Genomic DNA, 22,760 nt, shown 5'->3' with positions numbered 1-22,760 from the left:
ATTACTATTCACTGCCACACAGTGCTGCTAAACTCTACAACAACATATATTTATATAGCGCCTTTAACATAATAAAACATCCCATGGCGCTTTACATGAACAATATAAAACAAAGAAGGACACCGAGCCACAAAACGAGATATTAGATCAGATGACTAAAAGCTTGGTCAAAGATGTAGGTTTTAAGGAATGTCTTGAAGGAGGAAAGCGAGGTGAAGAGTTGTAGGCAGGGTATTCCAGAACTTGGGACCTAGGCAACTGAAGGCCATCAATAGTGGAGCAATTAAAATCAGGGATGCACAAGAGGCCAGAATTAGAGGAACGCAGATATCTAGGAGGGTTGTGGGGCTGCAGGAGATTAGCGAGATAGCGAGGGGTGATATGGAGGGATTTGAAAACAAGGATGAAAATTTTCAAATCAAACGTTGCTTGACCAGGAGCCAATGTAGGCCAGTGAGTACATGGGTGATAGGGAACGGGACTGGTGCGAGTTAAGACATGGCCAGATGAGTTTTGGATGACATCAAGTTTACAGAGGGTAGAATTTGGGAGACCAGCCAGGAGTGCATTGGAACAGTTAAGTCTAGAGGTAATGAAGGCATGAATGAGGCTTTCAGCAGCAGATGAGCTGAGACAGGAGTGTGGTCAGGCGATGTTGTAGAGGTGAAAAGAGGCAGTCTTAGTGATGGTATGAATATGAGGTCGGAAGCTCATCTTGGGGTCAAATATGACATCAAGGTTGCGGGCAGACTGGCTTAACCTCAGGCTGTTGCCAGGGAGAGGGAAGGAGTCGGTAGTTAGGAAAAGGAGATTGGAGTGGTGACCGAAAACAATGGCTTCAGTCTTCCCAATATTTAATTGGAGGAAATTTCTGCTCATCCAGTACTGGATGTTGGATAAGCAATCTGATAATTTAGCAACAGTGGAGGAGTTGAGAGAAGTGGTGGTGAAGTAAAGTTGAGTGTCGTCAGCATACATGTGAAAACTAAAGCTGTGCTTTCAGACGATGTCACTGAGGGGCAGCAAGTAGACAAGAAAGAGGATGGGCCAAGCACAGATTCTGCAAAATATCTGCAGGAACAGGAAGAGAAACCGTTGTGAATGATTTGCTGGCAATGATTAGATAAGAATAGAGCTAGGTGAGAGCAGTCCCACCCAACTGGACGACAGTGGAGAGGCGTTGGAGGAGGATGGTGTGGTTAACTGTGTCAAAGGCTGCTGACAAGTCAAGAAGGGCGAGGAGGGAAAGTTAATCTTTGTCACAATCAAATAGGATCTCATTTGTGATTTTGATAAGAGCTGTTTTGATACTGTGGCAGGGTGGGAAACCTGACTGGAGAGATTCAAACATGAAGTTCTGGGAAAGATAGGAGTGTATTTGGGAGGCAACAATAGGTTCAAGGACTTTGAAGAGGAAAGGGAGATTGGAGATGAGACGATAGTTTGCAAGGGCGGTGGGGTCAAAGGTGGTTTTTTTGAGGATGGGGTGATGACAGCAGGTTTAAAGGAGACAACACCAGAAGATAGAGAACCAACATGGGGACTAGAAGGGGAAGTTTGGTGATCAGCAGTTTAGTGGGAATAGGATCGAGGGAACAGGAGGTAGCTCTCATGAGCAAACTGAGCTTAGAGAGGGCATGAAGGGAGATAGGAAAGAAACTAGAGAAAGATGCAAGTTCAGGGCTAGAGCAGAGGGGAGCATTATAGGAAGTTTGGCCAGGTGGGCTAGTGGCAGGGAGGGATGCAACAAAGGCAGCTGATCGGATGGTCTCGATCTTAGTGACAAAGAAGTCCATGGGCTCCTGGCACTTATTGTTGAAGGTGAGGAGGGGACAGGGGAAAGGGGTTCAAGATGATGGTTTGCAGTACAGAAAAGAAGCCAGGTGTTATCTCTGCAGTCCAAGCTGATCCTGGAATAGTGAGCAGTTTTAGCAGAGAGCAGAACCCGATAGTGTTTGAAGTGTCCAGTCAGATCTGGCAGTGGATGGCTAAATCAATTGTCCGCCATATCCTTTCCAGTCCGTGTCCCTTGGACTTAAGGGAGCGGAGATGAGGGCCATACTGGGGGAATGGCCAGGATGAGAGAGACTGACCTTTTTTGGGGGATTAGGGCATTAAAGTTGATTTTACAGACCGTTTCATGTCAGTTTAGCATAGATTATAGATACTAGCATAATAAACATAAGGCAATGTATTCTACTTAGTTTCTGAAACACATTATTGAAAACTCCACTTTAAACAAAAAAACTTGTGAAATTTAAATAACACAATTGAAATCATTTACTATATTTCAAAAAGAAAATAGAACTTACGTTACAACTTTTTAACCAAGAAGCATATTGTGGTACAATAGGTTTCATGGTGTCTTTAAAGCAAAGGCAAATCTTTCTGCCCTCCTTTTTGCCTCACAGCTCCATGAGAATAATACCTTTCTCAAGCAACGGCTATTCTTGGCTATATATTGTTTTGCAAAAGTGCCTCCTTAAAAATTCTGCTCTTAAGGGATCCCTGGTTTTATAGAAACATAGAATAATTTATGGTGCAGAAGGAGGCTATTTGGCCTCTCATCTCCAGCCTAATCAATCCCACTTTCCAGCTTTTGGTCAATAGCCCTGTAGGTTACAGCACTGCAAGTTCCTATTCAAGTGTTGTTTAAATGCAATGAGGATTTCTGCCTCCACCAACCTTACAGGTCCCCACCACCGTCTGGGTGAAAAATTGGCTCTAATCCTTTGACCTTCCAGGGGAGATGGTGGTATAGTGCTAATGATACTGAACTAGTAAGCCAGAGGCCTGGGTTCAAATCCATGGCAGATTGTGGAATTTAAATTTAATAAATAAAAAAAACTAGACCAATCTCTTGGTAATGGTGCCATGAAACTATTATCGATTGTTGTAAAAACCCAACTGGTTCACTAATGTCCTTTAAGGAAGGAAATCTGCTGTCCTTACCTGGTCTGGCCTACATGCGACTCCAGACCCACAACAATGTAGTTGACTCTTAACTGCCCTTTGAAAGTGACCTAACAAGCCACTCAGTTGTCAAGGGCAATTAGTGATGGGCAACAAATGCTGGTCTTGTCAGTGACACCCACATCCCATGGAAGAATTTTAAAAAATACTTTAAATTTATCCCCCCTGGTTATTGATCTCTCTACTAACTGAAATAGGTCCTTCCTCACCACTCCATCTAGGCCCTTCATAATTTTATATACCTCAAATAAATCTCTCCTCAGCTTATGATGTTCCAATGAAAACAACTCCAGTCTATCCAATCTTTCTTCACTGCTAAAATTCTCCATTCCTGGAAAAATCCTTGTAAATTTCCTCTGTACTCTCTCTCTAATGCGATCACATCCTTCCTGTAATGTGGGGACCAGAACTGCATGCACTACTTTGGCTGCAGTCTAACTAGCATTCTATGAGATTCTAACATAACCTCCCTGCTCTTATACTCTGCCTGGGCTAATAAAGGAAAGTAATTAATTTATTAGTTATTTACTTCAGGAATTTGAAGTCCAATACAGGTATCCCTTCAATGTCTTTCCATACCCCCAAAATTCATGGCCTTGTTACTAAAAATAGTATGATCAACTGACAGCTAAATCCGTAGAAAAATAAGACTCCTACATACAGCCAACTCGTTATTCTGTGGATTTGGCTGTCAGGTATTGCTGGTATTATTCGTACCAGCTGAAGTTAAATTTTACCCCATTGTTCTTACACTGCAGCCAGATTTAGGAAGTATCAGCATTAACATAATGTACATTGCGACTATTTTCAACTCTTTGTGGCATGTTGGGAAAGATACAATGGAACTGTTTCTCAACATTTTTCACAGCTTTGTGATGAACTCATTTTCACCAGTCTTTCTTTTACGGCTCCTGAGATACAACTGGATACTAAATGAGTCCCTACTATATCATGTATTCAGATGGTATAGAGAGAATTAAGTGTAAAGGTTTGCACAGAAATCTGCATTCCAGCAGTAAACTTTAAGCCACTGTACTGTACTGAAAAATGTATTGATAAAAGACCACAGTTGTCTAATGCAATTATCACATTTCATTAATGTGTTTGTTGGAAAAGTGACATTATTGGTATCACTAAGGTTATACCATTAGGGGGAGGGCAATGAGAATTTCTCTGAAAAAAAATAGATTATAAAACCCCTGAAATAGATCTAGTTGTTTGTTTTATGTTAAACTTGCACAGCACTACAAAAATTTACATTTTCACAACAAAAAAGGGAACTCAGAAATTACTATTGCCGATATTCATGTATGGACACTTAATAAATTCCTACATTCATAATTTTAGCAGGTGTATTAATCTATTTAAAATAAACTAGCTGAATAAACTAGCATTAACACAGTGGACAAAAGAATGTCTAGGAACTCAATAGGTTTTACTTGCTAATATCAACAGCAGCAATCTTTAGACTAGTAAAACATCTTTCAGACGCGACAGACTCTTACGATTGAATGGGAACACAGAGCAAATTTTTGAAGACAATGAAATAATTTGTTCCTCAAATTTCTCCCACCACTATTGCACTGTTTATGTTCATCATATTGATGAGGTATTGCCTGTGCATCTATCCACTACTGTTCACTTGATGTCATGATTTTCCTTCATTAGTTTATATAATCTAGCCCAGCCAGGGAATCTGTTCCTTTAAAGGTAAGCCTCTGTGTAAATTATCAGGCAAGACTGCAATGAAAACTTTGTCATCTTAATTGAATGATCAACAACAAGTTACAGTTAGCAAAAATAATGAGCGTAGATATAACTGGCTGAATGATGATCGTATAACAACCTAAATATATCACCAGCTTCTTAACAGTGGCAGATAATTATAAAGAAACTAATTAAAATAGCATTACTGTATTTCCATTTCAAGTAGAAATACCAAAAAGAAAGAAACAAGACTACCGTCATGGACCATTTCTTCATCTTACCTTTCTTATGGGCTGCTCACTCAATGAGTCCCTAGGGCCAGCAGACGAGGGTCGTGTGGGATAATAATCTATGTCAATAAAGGCTTTTCTAGCAGCAGAACAAGTAGAATTGGGTCTTTCAGGGAGGAGGGAAGATAATTTTGAGGTAGGAATCTTTGTTAGTGCAGATGAATTCTTTTCATGAGAAAATATAAAGTAAATTAAAAAAAGATAAGACAATGAACATAAAAATGGAACAAAACACTAAAACACAAAAACAAATTAGTAATGTGTATAGACATGCCTTAGTAGTCTAATGAATATATCTAGAAACTACATGCTACAGCACCAGTAATAGCCATGTTAAAAGGTACTTTGATTGTCGGCCTAATCTCAGCTAATCATTATTGTGATAATTGAAGAGCACAACCTCTTTTTCTAAAGCTTTTGTATAATTTAATACACTATACAGAATATGACACAATTTGCCAGAATCAGTAATTGAAATGATTAGCTTTAAACATGATTATCCATCTCTAAACTCTAATAGCCAAGGCCTGTTAACAGTGATGGTGATTTTATGATTTATCTTTAAAAACACTTCTGTTCTGCATAATTGGCTCAAAAAATAAACTACACAATACCAGACATTACAGCAGAGCACATATTGAGAGCTTTAGACTTTTTCCATTCAGGAGCCTCAGCAATTTTTCGGGGGATTAATTAAATTTAATCTCAGTTATAAGAGAACGCTCTCCATTTTGCATCTTGTGCTCATGTTTTGTGTGTGTTTTAGGTTCCAATTGTGTTATCAATGGATGTTTTGTCACTATAGTTTAAATTAATAATGCAAGTAACACAGTTTATTACCACGATGGAAAGTGCTTGGATTTGCTTTAGATGATGCACCATACAGTGGACAACATGTTAATTGTTATCATATGCTAATAGTTCTATATCTTGCTACTGGCATTGTACCTTGGTGAGCAAAACATGAACAAAGTAGATCATTACTATAGTGAGCTAACTATATTAGGAAGGCATAATTTTCCTTTACATTAAAAAAATGCTCTTGAAACTTCTATATGGCGACTTAGAAAATCAAAATGAAAAATGATAATGCACTAAAATGTTAAATGTGTGTTGTTATTTTCTTCAATTCCTTCAGTGTCATGCAACAGAACTCAAGGGTTATGATTTGGGAAAGTCTTGAAAATCCTGAATATTATTTAAAATTCAAAAAGTAATTAAACATCCTATCTCTGGAAGTTTATATTAAAATGCTTCAAAAACACTGGGCTGAATTTTACCAGTTGCTCGATGACATGGGTTACGGCGGGGGGAGCCAGTAAATTTCTGCAGGGAGAGGTCTGCTTCGACTTGCGGCGTCGAGAAGGACCCGCCGCATATTACCGGTGGCGGGGGGACCTCGGTGCGGCCCTACTGCCGCCTGCCACCAAGCATCTGAATATTCAAATTAACAATAAAGACAAGTAAATTAACTTACCTGCAGGCGGCAGCCGTCCCACGCCAATATTATGGTCGCTGTTCGTCGTTTGCGCACCTTCGGAACTCCATATGGAGTTCCGAAGGTGAGAACCTGATGGCGAGGGGGGAGGAATAAAATTTTCAAGGCAGGAGGGGTGGGGGAGTGGGGAAATCACTTTTTATTGGATGTGGGGATGGTGGGAAAGGGTTGAAGGGCAAAAATTAGCAGGTTGGGGGGGGGGGTGTAAGTTCGGGTAAGAAAAAAGGCAAGTGTTGGTCATATTGGACATTGAAATGACCATTGGGCGGGTGGAGTTGGGAAAGGGCCGCCATATCTTTATTATCTGTTAATTAAAATTCCAAATACATTACCTTTAAAAATTAAAATTTCATCTAAGAGCTTAAAACCCTTTATAAATGGTGCCGTCGCCGGGCACTGTTGCCGGGGACGCGACAGCCGCCCCCTCTACATCATCAGGGGCAGCTGCTCCGCCCCCTTTATTTAAATCAGCCCCCCGCGCATAATATCGCGGGGGCTGTGTGGCGGCCCTTCCATGTTGGAAGGCTGCCGAGTTCAAAGCATGCGCACGAATAAAATCCAGCCCACTATTTTTGTTTTAGTTACTCTGTCATTTATTATTAGGAATGTCATGATAAATAGTTTTAATGCATGATCACTTTGAAAACAAAATTCGCTATAACATTGGATTACAAATTCTACTGCATTGGATTGATTTGGTTCTAAACTTCTTTCACTTGGCTTATCATGGAGCCACCTGACCCAAAGGAGATGCCACTTACCTGCTCTTCCCTCCCAGAATAATCACTCGTTGGATATTAGACAAACTCAAAAGGTTTGAGTCCTAATTGGGTGGAGAGCAGGTACCAGGAGCTCCTGATGAGCAGCATGGACAACATTGTAATTCACCATCAAATGTATGGGTGCATTGCCACCATCGTCCTGGTCACAGCATGTACACATTCCATCAGATGGCAATTCCATCAGCTATCAGCTCAGGGTTCAGAAATCCAGCATTAGTTGATTTCCTCTCTGTAACCCAAACATGGCAGGCATCAAGCCCTGGATATTTGGGGATGAATTCTTATATCAACCAGATAACACTTTCTATACAACAGACATCTGCATACAGCATGACGGATGGACTTGCACAGGTTATGCACATATCATGGTAGCGATCTAGATTTTCTAGATATCCAAATCCACTTTCATGTATCCAGTTTTACTCATAAACTACTTAATCCACAGTCTAGTGTGAAGAGCTTCAGTAATGAGGTACGCCTGCAATCGGACAGATTGCCCCACCAGGGTACTCAACAACGCGTCCCCATAAAACACATAGGGCTGACAGGAGCGGCGGCGGGTGAAAATAATGGCGGCCCGCACATCACCGCCATGATCTTCCTGGCGGCAGACCAGGATAATGAGCACATACTGAGAGCTTTAGACTTTTTCCATTCAGGAACTTCAACTCTCCAACGACGGCAATGGCATTAGCTGCCTGTGCGCAGGAGCTGGCGCCCTTTTTTAAAAGGTCATCAGCCCTGCTGGATTATTTCAATTTTTAAAGGGCTACCCCCCCAAACAATGTACCGCTGATAAATCTATCGCTTCTTCCCCCTCAGTAACAATTAAATTCAACATTTTCCCTCTTCCCCCCCACCCTCCCCAAACACTTAGCTTCAACACTTGACCTTCTTACCTGCCCCAAACCTCAAAATGCAGAGGTCTCCCCTTCCCACACTCCCCTACACTGGTAATTTGCATTAAAGGCCTGCTACCCGACGACATGTGTTGGGCTCGGATCGGGGCTATCTTCCAGGTCCGGCTTTCGGGTTCGGGTCGGACACACATGGTAAGTGCTCTGCTGGTTAGTATTTAAATTAAAAAACTTACCTGAGCTGGGAGTCCAGGACGAAACTGAGTTTGCGCAGTGAGCGAGTGACGCTACTATGATGTTATCACGCATGCGCTGCAGCTTCCTGGAGGTAAGCAAAGGGATGGTCGGGTCAGGCTTGGGCTCGGGTTGGTCAGGCTCGGGGCAAAATCGGAGGGACTCGGGCTGGGTCGGGCTCGGGTCCACTGTGGTTCAGTTGGGTTCTTTTTCCCGACCTGAGCAGGCCTTTAATTTGCATTAGAGCCCATTTCTCCGTGCCCCCCCCCCCTATCTCCCACGGCACTAAAAATCATAAGCTCCCCCCTTCCCCACCACAGTGGCACCTGCTTTCCCTGGATGGGAAAGTGAATGCGCGAGTGCCAGCTAGTGCATGGAAGATCGCAGCCTGAAGGCAAGATCACTGCCGATTTTATTTAAATGTATTCATTTCATTAATTTAAAAATGTTAATGCAGGTCCCGTCACCCAGGAGCAGGGAGGCTGCCATGGAGCCTCACCGCCACTGGGAAGATCAGGCCGAGCATTCCCAGCACCGCCCCCCACCCTGAAGCCCGATATTGGGAGGTCAGTAAAATCCCAGCCATAAGGTTGCCTTATTTTAGCTTTTGTCCCCCTTCTTAATTTTGTTTCCGCTCCAGCATAGCCAAATCCCAAATAAGACCCAGCTTCTCTGCCTGACCTGATACTAACCTATTCTTCTTGCCCATCTGGCTCCAAAAGGCATACACTGTAGTGACCAGCTTGCCTTTTTTTATTTGTTCATGGGATTTGACTGTCACTCGCAAGGCCAGCCTTTAATCGCCCTTGAGAAGCTGGTGGTGAGCCACCTTCTTGTACAGCTGCAGTCTGTGTAATGTAGGTACACCCACAGTTCTGTTCGGTAGGGATTTTGACCCAGCTATGATGAGGGAACAGTGCTATATTTCCAAGTCAGGATGGCATGTGACTTGGAGGGGAACTTGCAGGTGGTGGTATTCCCAAGCACCTACTGCCTCTGTTCAACCAGGCATTGGAGGTGACAGATTCGGAAGTTGCTGTTGAAGGTGCCTTGGCAAGTTGCTGCAGTGCATCTTGTAGATTGATGAGGATCAGGTCAAATTGGTTTCTTCCTCTGTTGATTCTTTCACCACCTGCTGCAAACCCAGTCTGCCACATGTGTGGTTCCAGACTTGGCCAGCTCATTGCATAGTGGTGCTACCATTCACCCTTATAATGAACACTGAAATCCCCCACCCAGAGTGTCCTTGTTGCATTCAGTGCTGCTTCCAAGAGAAGTTCTACATGGAGCAGTACTGATTCATTAGCTGAAGGGGGGAAGTAAGTGGTTTCCTTGCCCACATTTGACTTGATGCCATGGGACTTCGTGGGGTCCTGAGTAAATGTTGAGGACTCCCAGGACCGCTGCCTCCTAACTGTGTACCACTGTGCTGATACCTTTGGTCTGTTTGTCCTGCCAGTGGGACAGGACACACTTAGGGATAATGATGGAGGAGTCTGGGACATTGGCTATAAGGTATAATTCTGAGAGTATGACTGTGTTAGGATGTTGCTTGACTAGTCTGTGGGACAGCTCTCATAATTTTGGTGCAGGTCCCCATATGTTAGTGAGGAGGACTTTGCAGGGTTGACAGGGCTGGGTGTGCCTTTGTCATGTCCCGTGCTTACGCTAATGCCATGTGGTGCATCCGGTTTTATTCTTAAAAGACTTTTCGTACAATTTGATGCAACTGAGTGGTTTGCTAGGCCATTTCAGAGAGCAATTAAGAGTCAGCCACATTGCTGTTGGTCTGGAGTTACATGTAGGCCAGACTGGGTAAACACAGCAGATTTCCTTCTCTGAACCAGATGGGTTTTTACGGCAATCTAGCAGTTTCATATTCACATGGCTGATACCCACTTTTCATTCCAGATTTATTTAATTAATTACATTTAAATTGCCCTGCTGCTGTGGTGGGATTCGAACTCATTAGTCTCTCTCCATATTAGCCCGGGCCTCTTGATTACTGGTCCAGTAATGTAGCCACTATGCTACTGTAGCCGAGGCATAGAGAATTGAAATTGTAAATGAGAAAGAGAAAGGAGACTGAATGAAGTAGAGGTTGACACAAAGAAGGGAAGTAATAAAAATTTACTAGGCAATACAGAGACAATAGAAGTGTGTGAGAATCATATGGAAAGGAAAATAGATAGAAATAAAGACACATAAACAGTGACAGATAAACAGAAAGCAAAAAGAATTAAAGGAAGTAGAGACAACTGCAGGAAGAGAAAGGATTTTTTTTTGACTGTGAGCAACACCATAGAAGATTAACTAGCAATATATTGAGAATTTCAATGTTGAAATTCCAACAACCCTTACCACATTGTAACAAATATAATTTTATATTGGGAAAGAAAAGTTTCTTAGTTTTTCCTGATGGTTTATGATTATTATGATGAGTGGAGGGAGAATAGATTTGTATGATTTTACATACCATAATATTTTGGTATATCCTGAGCTCACAAAATATATACTCTTTTTTGAAGTGCAGTGCTTTATATCTGCTATGTAAAACTTTACAGCAAATGATTAACATTAGTTACTTCACAGACAGATGGCTGCAAGTATTCACAAAACAAAATTTTTGATTTACAACCTCTTTTCCCTTAATCTCTAGGGATCTCATATTATCTGACAGCACTTGATTTGACTGTTATATTGTGTGTAGTAACCTTCATTGGCAACAGCAGCAAAGTCTATCCAGCAGAGCATATTAGCCAGAATAGAGCGTTTCTGTCTATGCGTATACACGACCCACCACAGATCTATACCTATGAACTAGAAGTAACTCAAAACTATCTGAAAACTAGAATAAAAGTGTTCTGAAAGTGATTCTGTTTTTGTTAAAAATATTTTTTGAGGAATTCATAGTCAAACTGAAGAAATGTTGGACCAGTTTTTTTCGAGGACACTGAAAGAAATAATTTGGCAACCATGTTTACTGGCTGTAACATGACTCAAGTTAAAAATAGAACAGAAACCCTGGTAACTGGGGAAGATGTGGGCAGAGAAGTGATAGTCAGGCGCCCCTTGATAGGACAAGCCTGCTGAAGAAATGTCACAGAGGGAGAGACCAGAGGCTTGCTGAATGTTTAAAGAGTCAGCCTGCAGAAGGGAAAGAGAATTCCCAAGGAAGGAGAGAAGACCACAACCCAGCTCAGCTTTTCAGCACCTCTCTAAAAGACCTTGAGAAGTCCACAGCGTCAACTCATCTTGTCTCCTGTCTTTGAAGAAAAGCCTGCTAAATTAATTCTCAACACCGCCTGGAAAGTACTGTTCTAAAAGATCCTGGTGACCCATCTATGTGTACTCGGAAGCCAGAATGTATGCCAGTTTTTGGAACATAACACATCTCATCTGCTGTTTTCTTCAAAATGAAGAAGTATTCAGCCCAAGTGTTTTTTGTCTGGAACAAAGCTCTGAACAAAAATCCCTTTTATTTTTCTGGTTAACTGGTGTATGTGTGTGTGTATAAATGTGAGGGGCGTTGGTAAAAAAGGAACTTTAAAATTTCAGTCAGCGAGTTTATGCTTTACTTCATTACTAGTTAAGACTTATTTTATAATAAACTGATAATTTTGTTGTTCATTAAAGAAAGCTGGTTAATTTGTTTTATTCTGGGAAAAATGGAGTATACGATTGACCGTATCGGTAAGAGGGAAAATTTAAATATATGTTGTGACCTGTGGAGAAGTGGAACTAGAATAAACAGTGCACTCCTCCTGCCTCAGTTGTAATAAAAGGCAAAATACATTGTCATGCTTGGCCCCCACCTGCCAAGAATGAAGCACATTAATTTTGTCACGAACATTGATTTTTAACTGTTGCTGGAGTGAGGAAATGACTTGTTAAACAGACCAGCCGTGGCTGGAAAAGACATATGCATATTAACAGACAATATTTGGAAGGACAAAGGACCTTTTCCTGGCACATTCAACCCACAATGGATGTTGATCACCGGACAGTGAGGGTATGGGGAAGCGCATTCCAGAGCATGCTAGGGTGATGCAATCCACAGGGGCCAGGACTGGTTAGATGAGCTGGTCACATGACTAACTGGCTGTTCCAGGGCTGTCTTTTGAAATAGCAACAGAGAGTTTGAACTCAAAAAGACCATTTGCTCCTGGACTGAGAAGATCTCTCCTGTCTGCTCCCATCTCTTTCTCATAAGCCTCTGAATCCACTGAAGACACATGAACCACAAGAGAGAAAAGTCTCCTACAGCGAACAAGGTTTAAGAAGAATACTGCACCCCAACGAAAAGCGAGATCTACCTACAATCAAGAACTCTACAATGAACTCGAAGATCCATAACAAAAAAACCCTCTTCAAAGATTGCTTCAAGCTTTTTCACGATTTTTTTTCTTCTGCTCTTTTGTGTCTCTATTTGCTTGTGTGCATAGTGTATGCATGCTAGCGTGGGCGCATCGTGTATCCGTAGGCTTCAACCGAATTAGAGTTTAAGTTTAATAAATTTCAACTTTTCTTCTTTAAACCTAAGAAAACCTGTTTGTACTGGTTTCTTTGCCTTATAATTGCAAAGTGGTGAACAAGGATTCACCAAGGGGGAGCTAAAAACATAGCGTGTTTAAAATTAAACCCTGTTCGGTAAGATCAGGTGAAGGCTGAGAGGGAACCCTAGACATCTTTCTCACTGGGTCGTAAAAACATGTAAAAATAATGTTACTTTCAGAAGATAGTTCATATGTATGGATCATACTGAACAGTTTAAGAAATATCTGTGGCTTTGACATATACATCTTTCAAAAAAAATGATTATTTTTAATTTAAAAAAATGGAAACTTCAAATGCTGCAAAAGTTGCTTCACTGTCTCATAGCACACATGGGACATATTTATTAGGTAATTCACTTACTGTGATTCTCTCCTTGGGTTGCTTAGCAACAGAGAATTTTTGGTCTATAATATAGGCACCTTCAACACTTCCAGGAGCTGGACAAAAGGAATATTAATATTAGAATACTATAGACTGCAAAAAAGTGACATTATAATCAGATATAAATATAGATGCATATGGAAGCAAAAGACATTTAAAATTAGTGTTGTCATAAAAGATGGGAAGCAAAGTAATGAAGTACAAATTATCCAAACTAATAAAAAAGCTCTTTGGGGAGGAAACCTCTGTACATAAATGTTTTCATAAATTAAATCATTTCTTAAATCATGTAAATGGAAAACATACATTGCAGGTAATACAAGTTATACCTGAATACCTCTAAACACAAGAGAAATTAACGTGAATGGATATCATGATGCAGGCTGCAACACTTTCCCACCAACACACAGCAAGTTATACAACCTCCCACAATAAGAATTATACCACCACTTCAAGGTTAAGACCACTGTACTTGCAAGCTTGTGCACGACAAGCATGTGTGATCATGACTACCGTAGAAAAATAAAAATGAAAAGTGCTGAATACAGATAAACTTGCGACAGCCCAGTGGCTGAAAACAAAAGTAACGCAGGAAAAAAGCCAGTCTAGCAATGAATTACAGTCCATGTTTGCCAGCCACATTGCAGTGTATACACAGTCACCTGTCTGCTTCCGTTTAGTACAAGGGACGTGAGCTGGTCTATGATATCTTACAGCTGGTTTTAAAATGATTTTCCTGGAAGGAGATCGGGTCTGAATTTCTGATTTTTTAGCAAGTTCTGACTTCTTATAGGCTGTTAGAGAGGAAAAACAAGAGCAAATATATGAGGACAGGAACAATGTGGTAGTCAGGTGGAATGTTCAACATCCACTTTTCATTAACAAACCCAATAGAGAACAATTTAGGAAATTAAATATTACTACTTCTTGTTATCGTTTATTCGCTAAACTTTTTACAGCCAAATTTCAGAGAACATAATACTGTTACAGAGGCACAGTACAAACACCTCACATCACAAAAATGTAACGAGAAAACAAAAATTGCTTCTATTTCGTGAACCTTTTCTCTTCTTTTTGTCTTCTTTGGACACTGCACTGATATCTTTTTTAATTATTTTTCTCTCAGGTGTGGAAACTCTGTTTTTTCCAGTTTTTAACGCCTTTCCTTTCCTATGTTTATCCAAAGACGGGCTGCTGAATTCCTTCTCTGTTTTCTCTTGTTTGGTAACAGCAGTTGGTTGTGTTACTACGATACTCTCTTCATCTGCAGAATTAGAGTGCAAGAAATCACTTTAATAGCAATACGAATATAATAAATAAAAAAAACCAAACTGAATTCATGTTATTTTATAAAAACTCTGCAACATTAAAGAATCAAGTGTACTGTAGGGCAGTACTTAATTTATTTTATCGTATTTTTAACAGAGATTTTACAATCTAGTCATGGCTGATAGTTATTAAGACTTTACAGGCACCTTGAGTATCCATCCAGAGGCTGTCTGTGTCCATTACTGATTCATCAATGCTCTCATCTTCTTTCAAGTCTGTAGGGATCTCTATCTTCTCGGGGATAACTGCAATTTGGACAGCTTTTACAGGTGGCTCATAACTTTGTTCATCTGTTAAATGGGTTTGTTCATTTGGGGTAAAAACGTCTTCAACATCACCATCATCAGGCATGGCAAATCTCACATTGTGGCCGATGTCCTTTCCTCCTTCTAGTGTAGTCTGAACAACTGTAATGATGTCATCTTCTACTGTAATGACAGATTCTACAATTCCTTTCTCTTCATCAGTTTCTTCTACAGGGTCAACATTCTCAGATACTTCATAGTCAGCAGGGTATGTTTGTAAAACAATTTCTGGCACAGTAACCTCAATCAGTAAATTGGACTTAACTTCCTCTTTCATGGTTTTCTGGGCTTCAGCTGGCTCTTGCACTGGAACAGCTTCCTCAAAGTTTCTGTGATCAACAGATTTCGTTTTTGAAATGTCTGATACAATAACTTCACTGGGTATAGCTCTAGTTTCATTTTCCATGATTTTCTTAGGTTGAGCTGTTATGCACTTAGAAACACCACTGGATAAACTAGGCATAGCTGCATCTTTCATGGTCTTCTCAGTTTGAATCATTTCTTGCACAGGAGCAGATTTCTCAATTATTTTGTGATCAAAATGCATAGTTTCCAAATCATCTTTTTGTGCAATAATATTACTGGGCATAATACCAGGCTTAGCATCATCCTCCCTAATGTTATTAATTTGAGCTGATTCTGGAGCAGGAACAACTTTCTCAGACACTTGATCAATTGGCTCCATTTTTAAATCTACTTTAGGTACAGTAGCGTCATCAGGCAAACTAGGCTCAGTGGTATCTAACATAAATTTCTCAAGTGGAGTAGTTTCTTGTATAGGAGCAGTTTTTTCAGATATTTTGTGATCAACAGTCTTAGTTTTGACACCTACTTCTGATAAGACAGCCTCACTGAATGAACCAGACTTAGTTTCCACAATCTCCTGAGGTTGAGGTGTCTTTTGAATTGAAGAAGCATTCTCAGATGCTTTCTGATAAATAGATTCCGGCACAGTAACCTCACTGTGCAAACTGGGCTTAGATTCATCTTCTGAGACTTTCTTAGGTTTATCTGTTTCTTGAATAGGAACAACTTTTGTGAAAAATGTGAGATCCATGGATTCTATTTCTATATCTACATCTAGCACAGTATCCTGCCTGGGCAAAGTAGGCCTTGGTTTATCATCGAAGACTTTCTTGGGTTGAGTTAGTTCTTGAACAGAAGCACTTTTCTCGGACTGTTTGTGATCCGCAGCCTTTAATTCTAAACCTGCTTGTGGCACACTAACTTCGCTGGGCAAACTGAGCCTTGGTTTATTGTCCAAGGCTTTCTTGAGTTGAACTGGCTCCTGAACAGAAGTCTCTTTCTCGGACAGTTTGTGATCAACTAATTCTGTTTTCACAGACATTTCTGACACGGTAACCTCACTAGGTAAAGCAAACAAATCGTTACTTTTATTGGCATTTTCAGTTTCATGATCTGGAGACTTCCTTGGAGAAAAGTCTACTGTAACTTTCTGAGTGTCAATGGTCATGGCTTTATTTTGATTATTAAGTTCTTTCAGCTCAGGATCATTAGATAAATCAACTGGTACAGTAACCTGGTTTGAAACACTTACCAAAACTGATTCATCAGCCTTGATTTCTGACTGTGCTTCCAAGATAGTAGGTATTTTTAAGTCCCTGTCTTCTGACACAGTGCTAATTCTAAAATGTGAATCTTCTTTATGCTTATTTACATCTATTTGCCTCCTGATACTTTCCTCATCTATAGTCTGAGAAGCAGTACGGATTTGGTGGAGGAAAATGCTGCCATCCTCCAGAGGACTTTTAACTTCCTCAGGAGTTGGTAAGGGAGCTGAGTATTCAAAAACACAGTAACCCATTTCCTCTGCTTGGCTAACATTTTTGATAATTAGCTTGATGCTTTCGGTTAGAGCCTCCGAGCTAGAAGCAATATTTTCGGTGGCAGATTCTCCAGGCATGGATGCTCTTCTAAACACTTCTGTTTCCATGCCCTCAGAACTCAGCCTATTTCTAGTCACTCCTAAATCCAACATTTCAGGCAAGTCAGGAACCACAACAGTGTCATTTTTGTACTCATCTTTCAAAGTATGCGGGTAAGCATATTGTGGATCTAAATGCAGGCTTTCATCAGCTGATTTCTCTTCATCGCCAGGTACAGTTTTATGTTTTTCCACTTCAACAGGAAAGGAAACATGCTTCTCCTCAGCAGGTGTGACTGGAAAAAAGTCTGCCGGCTCCTCTAAGCTCATTCCTCTGGTACAGGCAAGAATATCAGAGGCCAGCGGAGACAGAGATTCTGGGGGGCCTTGGCTCTCTGTTTCCACCTCCAGTGCTATTGAATCCAAAGATGCTGTAGGTATATTCAGCACTAGCTTTTGTAGTTCTTTACCGATATTTGCATCAGCGCTTGAATCAGATTGTTGAGATATTGCTGTGGGAAGGTCTTCTTTCACGAGATTGCTTTGTTGAATAGGAAAATGAATTTCATTCCCTGTAGTGGATTTAGCCTGTACATCAACAGGTAGAGATGTCTGTGCAAGTGTGCTATAATTAATTCTTTCTGCTGAAATATTATTTTCTACTTTGTGAGCATCTACTTTTGATTTTTCACGTGGGGCCTCAGAGAACTGTGACACTACATGAGGAAGTCTTGAATTGTTTTCATTTGTAATAGTCATTTCATAATAACCATCCTCAGGTTGCTTTGTACTTTTTGCCCCATCGTCTTTTGAAACAAATGTTTCAAAATACTTTGATATTTCTGGTTGATCCACCTCTGACCTTTCTTTCAAATTCACATCGAAAGTGTCAGTCTTTTTGTTTTGTGCTATTGGACTAATTGAACTTTCAGTATTTTTATCAGAAAAAACATTTGAATCAGTCAATGGGCACACACTTTGTGCTTCAGATTCTTCCTCTTTAGCAAATACCTGTTGAATGTTTTTTTCTTCAGCTTTTGTAGGTATATTATGAATCTGGTCAATATTCTGGTCCATAACACATGGCTCTCGTTTAGTCATCTCAAGCATAGAGACATTACTTAAAATGTCAGCTGCATCACCTGTGGTGGGTTGCATGCCAAGTTGTACATTTAGATTAGATTCTTCCACATATGACTGAGCAGAGGTAATATCAGTTAACTGACAAACTTCTGCTACCTTAAGATCGGCTTCAGCCATTTCCTTAAATGCAAGGTTGTTTTTTAGTTGTTTAGACACATGTTTAGAAGATTCCGTTTGTACTAAGTCTGTCATACTGGACATTGTCTGTTCTGCTGCTGGTTTCTCATTCAAATGCTCGAAATGATGTTGTGCACTTTCTGTGGTGCTGAACTCAACAGGTTCTGATCTGTCTTCTGGCATTGAAAATACATCCTCGATATGTTCAACCAGTTTTATTGTATCTGGCATATCTTTCTTATTAGTTGAGTCGTCTGACGCTATAGTTTTGTCTTTGACTGCACTATATGCAATTACAGGTATTTTGTCCATATGCAATCCCTCAAGCATTCCTGGCATTTCCTGAAGAACATGTTGTTCTGTCTCTTCAGTGACTGAAGTGGTGGTTGCAACTGAACCTATTTTTATTTCTTGCTGATATAACACGTATTTGTCTTCAGTAACTGTGGTTCTAGCAACCGATTGCTCTTTTCGCGAAGCTCCTTCACTATCCTTTAATGAAGCTTTTGCAGGAGCTCTTGCGACAGTTGGGGAAACATCCTTTCCTTTACAGTAACCTGTATCTGAAATCTCCATACTGGATGGTTTTGATGAATCTTGAGTGTTAGAACTATCAAGAGATTTTTTACTTTCATCTAAAACAGACTTGCTGGGCAGTGATTCTGTCAGAGTATTTTGCAGTTTCATAATTTCACCTGTTTCCTTGGCAGGGCTTGGTTGCATATGGACAACTATATTCTCTGCTGCCACCATAGAGATGCATTCATCTTCATGAACACCAGATAGTAATGAACTTTCATGGTGGCTAGTTATCGTTTCAATACTAGAAGCAGCTAAGTCTTCTGAACATGGTTCATTCTTGATCGATACAGGAGCAAGTTTTGTCGGCAAAGCATCTGTTGAAAATGGATGCTCCTTCTTGGAAGCTTCCTCTGGTGTTTGGTTGACAGCATCATTATCTTTACCCAATGTGGAAGAAGGCGACAGGTCAGATTTTTGCTGTTCAGTATGTTCAATAGTCTTATCTTTCATCTCTGCCACTGGCACTTCATGCAACGATGGTCTTCCCCCACTAGCAACAGAGGATTCTCCACCTGTTGACAGCTTGTCCATCTTCGTGGCTGTAAGCAGATCTAAAGTAGTTTGGTTGCATGCATATAGTTAACTGTTATCGATAGGCAAAACCACTCCATATAATATCTTTCTGCCCCCGGCTAAAAAGGCATGTGTATTGAATAAAAATGAAATGTGCAAATTTCCCTAACGCTGTAGCATAATATTTAGGGTTGGTGCAAACAGTTTAGTTATAATGTTGGACTAAAACTGTATTAATACACAAAACTGCTACTGACTCTCAGACTTAGTTAGTAGTTATAAAAATACTAATCTGATACCACTTTTTATGGAAATTAGTAATACACTAATTCTGGAAACAAAGTACAAACCAAACTCTAACCTTTCTGAAACATAATTTTTTGTATTTATTTTACTCTGTAAAATGGTAACAAAGCTGCATTGGATATATTAGTTGATCTTCTGTGATTTAACGTAAGAACAAAAAGCATGTTTTCTCTCCGTTTATCTTTCTATATCTCCCTCTCTGTTTTCTCAGAAGATGGGTGAGTATATGCAATGAAGCTTTGTTTGTCTTTTCCTCTTTCTGTCTCTCCTTTTCAATATATATATATATATATATGTCTGTCAGACACTTTACATTGTTGTCATATTTGTATCTTTGATTTATTTTCTTGGTTTTTGTCATATTTGTATCTTTCATCTATTTTCTTGTTTTTTGTGAAAATCTCCTTGCCCCTCTCTTTCCTCCATACATCTTCCATTCTCTGTACACCTCTCACATAATTTGTTGTGTATGGTTTCTCATCTCCTTTGGAGATGTGGATGCAGACTCAGGGTTCCAGCCAGTAATATTATTTGGCCTCGCCCTGGATACAAACAGGATCTTGGGTTGTGGAGAGAGGGAGGGTGTGCTGAGCCTGGTGCTGGGATGCACCTTTACCCAGGCTGGATTGTATTTCTATCAAGGTCTGTTGAACACAACCTTCTTTATATAGGTAGCTATATTGTCCTTATGGTAATTTTGACAAAATCTTATTTATGTCTCAAACTGTGCATTTAAATAAAAAAATTTCTCATTATAACCATTTTCATCTTTACCTATCGACCCATCTTTGAAAACAGAAGTGATTTTTTTAATGATAAGCACTTGCCACAGCGCGAATAAAATAATAAATGCAAGATGCCAGCACTAAAACATGAAGCAAAACAATCTCTTTTTAAAATAATTCCCGATATAAGCTGAAAATACAGAAATGCAACTTAAAAAAAAATCTTCTGTTCACTAGTAAGTCTACTAACTAGAAAGCAGGTGAACCAACTCTAAAAGAATTGATACATATCGGCAATGTAACTGGCAAACATTTAGGCAAATAAAAAGCCTCATGTGCTTTAAAAAAAATCAACTCAGCTGCAAAGCGTGTGACATCATGGAAACAAAAATAACTCAAATGTCAGCAGCAGTGGTGGGAAATCATTGCTGTTCCTGTAGCCAGCATCAGATCAGCTAAAGGCAATTTATGCACAATTAAATTATCCTTTAAGAAAAATGTCTACCAGCAATATACAAACAAACACTTGAAAGTAAGAAGATTCTCAAAAGACATTTGTCATTTTGTGGAAGTCAACAGGAAGACACACCTTCTATAGAAGGTGGCATTTCTTCCAGGGACCCAACCTCCCTAAGAGTCATTCCCTTTCCATTGGGAATCTCAGTTGGCACACTGTCTTCATTTGATGATGTGACCTCCACACATTTGGTATCCCGAGCCTGGGCTACAGCTTCTGCTTGCACTAAGTGCTCAGCAGACCAACGCTCTTGAACATGCTCTTGCCTAAGAGCTACTGCTGGCTCCTCTTCATCAGACGTTGGACTCTCAACAACTTCTTCTACTCAAAGGAAGAAGTGAACATGTCAGGACAAAAGACAACACAGATGCTATAACAACAGATTTAATGGGACACTTTCAGCTCTGTTTTGGATAAGTCGCAGTTTAATTTAAATAAATGTTTTATATATATATACATATATACAGAGAGAACTCTGGACAAACACTGCAGAATGGGCATCAATGTTCTGCAGCAACATGGTGCAAAGTATTATTTCACTGATGTGGTTCTCTACTGGCTGTCTATGCTTGAGTACTAATGCACTTTGTGTAATATAAACATGGAATACATTTAAACATCTACTGTAATATCTACAACACATCTAGAATCGATCACAGTGTCCAGTTTGAGTTGTTCCTGTGCACTAATCTGAGATTTTTATGATCCAGTATGGAACTGAGATATGGATTTTTTGTTTGCCTACTAACACGATTATCAATGCAAGCACTCTTTAGTTAATCTTGAAGCTCAGTACTATTAGTAAGTACTTTGTTACTTAAATAACAGCAGAAAATGCTGGAAATAGTGGGTCAATTAACATTTGAAAGAGAAAGTCAAGTTTACAATTGAAATAACCCTTGATCAGAACAGGTGCTGTGATTAAGTGCTACACAATAGTTTTCTCTTTCAAACACTGATTAACCTACAATACATTTCCTACAATCTTTATTTTTATTTCCGCATTCACAATTTCCTTTTTATCTCAACTCCATTATTCAACCTCAATTTGGTCAAAACTAATACATATAAAGCAAAGTATTTAATATGGTGATGGGCTCCTCCTTGTTTCCAGAAGGATATCCATTAAAATTAAACATTATACATTAGGCAACATCTAGGTTGAAGTGTGGTGCATCAAGGAAGCTGAGGTGACATCATCCGCCAAAAAAGTGAAGCCTTTTTTTGATATCATCTCATCCACTTTGTCTGCTACTGTTTCGAAGCACATTTCAAACTAAGTATTTTTTTTATATTTATTGCCTGGGCTTGTAAGGGAAGGTAGAGTTTAATTCAGTCTTTGGAAAGATTTTTGTCACCCATGGGTGTTGCAACGGAGTATCATCTTGTGAATTAATGAAAGTGATATTGTATGAAATTAGTTGAATTGAAGTGATATTGGGTTTAGCTTACTTTTCAGGGAGATAGCATAAACTGACAAAAAAACCAGAGGAGAGGAGGAGAATTTTGTTATGTAGCAAGACGCTAGGATCTGGAATGCACTGCCTGAAAGGGTGGTGGGAAACAGATTCAAGAATAACTTTCACAAGGGAATTGGATATATATTTGAAAGGGAAAAAATGCAGGACTATGGAGGAACAGCAGGGGAATGGGACTAATTGGGTAACTCTTTCAAAGATCCAGCACAGCATGATGGGCCAAATGACCTCCTTCTCCGCTGTAACATTGTGATTCCATGCATGTATTTTAATTATAGTAAAAAAAAAGGAATAGCATATAACTTCTGACCAAATATAGTCCATCTGGGGATTTATTTTTGTTGTTAATTTGTTTTGTTGCCAATTACTGTTGTCAATTTACTTGGGGATTGAAATCTACTAAAATGACTAGGCCAAAATTCCCCACTACATAGTAATGGCTTATGGTTGCTATAATTACTTACCTTTTAGTAGTTCATAACACTTTACTAAATAATGGGTAAGCCCTCTAGATTCAGATTTATGGATGTATAATTTTGGTGATTTTCAGTGATTTTGGTGATTTTCAGTGATTTATGTAT

General features: G+C 39.7%; 1 protein-coding gene across 1 annotated transcript in view; it reads right to left on the bottom strand.

Annotated features, from left to right (window-relative positions):
• Nucleotides 1–22,760, bottom strand: part of map2 (microtubule-associated protein 2) — a 409,127-nt gene that overhangs the window by 51,493 nt on the left and 334,874 nt on the right. The window contains exons 10-15 of the mRNA XM_068035858.1: nt 20,774–21,022; nt 14,755–19,179; nt 14,340–14,543; nt 13,942–14,073; nt 13,259–13,335; nt 4,962–5,135 (exon numbers count right to left, since the gene is read on the bottom strand). Coding sequence (XP_067891959.1) covers nt 4,962–5,135; nt 13,259–13,335; nt 13,942–14,073; nt 14,340–14,543; nt 14,755–19,179; nt 20,774–21,022 — 5,261 coding nt within the window. The remainder of the gene's footprint in view (nt 1–4,961; nt 5,136–13,258; nt 13,336–13,941; nt 14,074–14,339; nt 14,544–14,754; nt 19,180–20,773; nt 21,023–22,760) is intronic.

This window comes from Heterodontus francisci, chromosome 7 (genome assembly GCF_036365525.1).
Source record: "Heterodontus francisci isolate sHetFra1 chromosome 7, sHetFra1.hap1, whole genome shotgun sequence".
Classification (NCBI taxonomy): domain Eukaryota; kingdom Metazoa; phylum Chordata; class Chondrichthyes; order Heterodontiformes; family Heterodontidae; genus Heterodontus; species Heterodontus francisci.
Note: the sequence above shows the minus strand (reverse complement) of the source record. Positions and strands in the feature narration are given on the sequence as shown.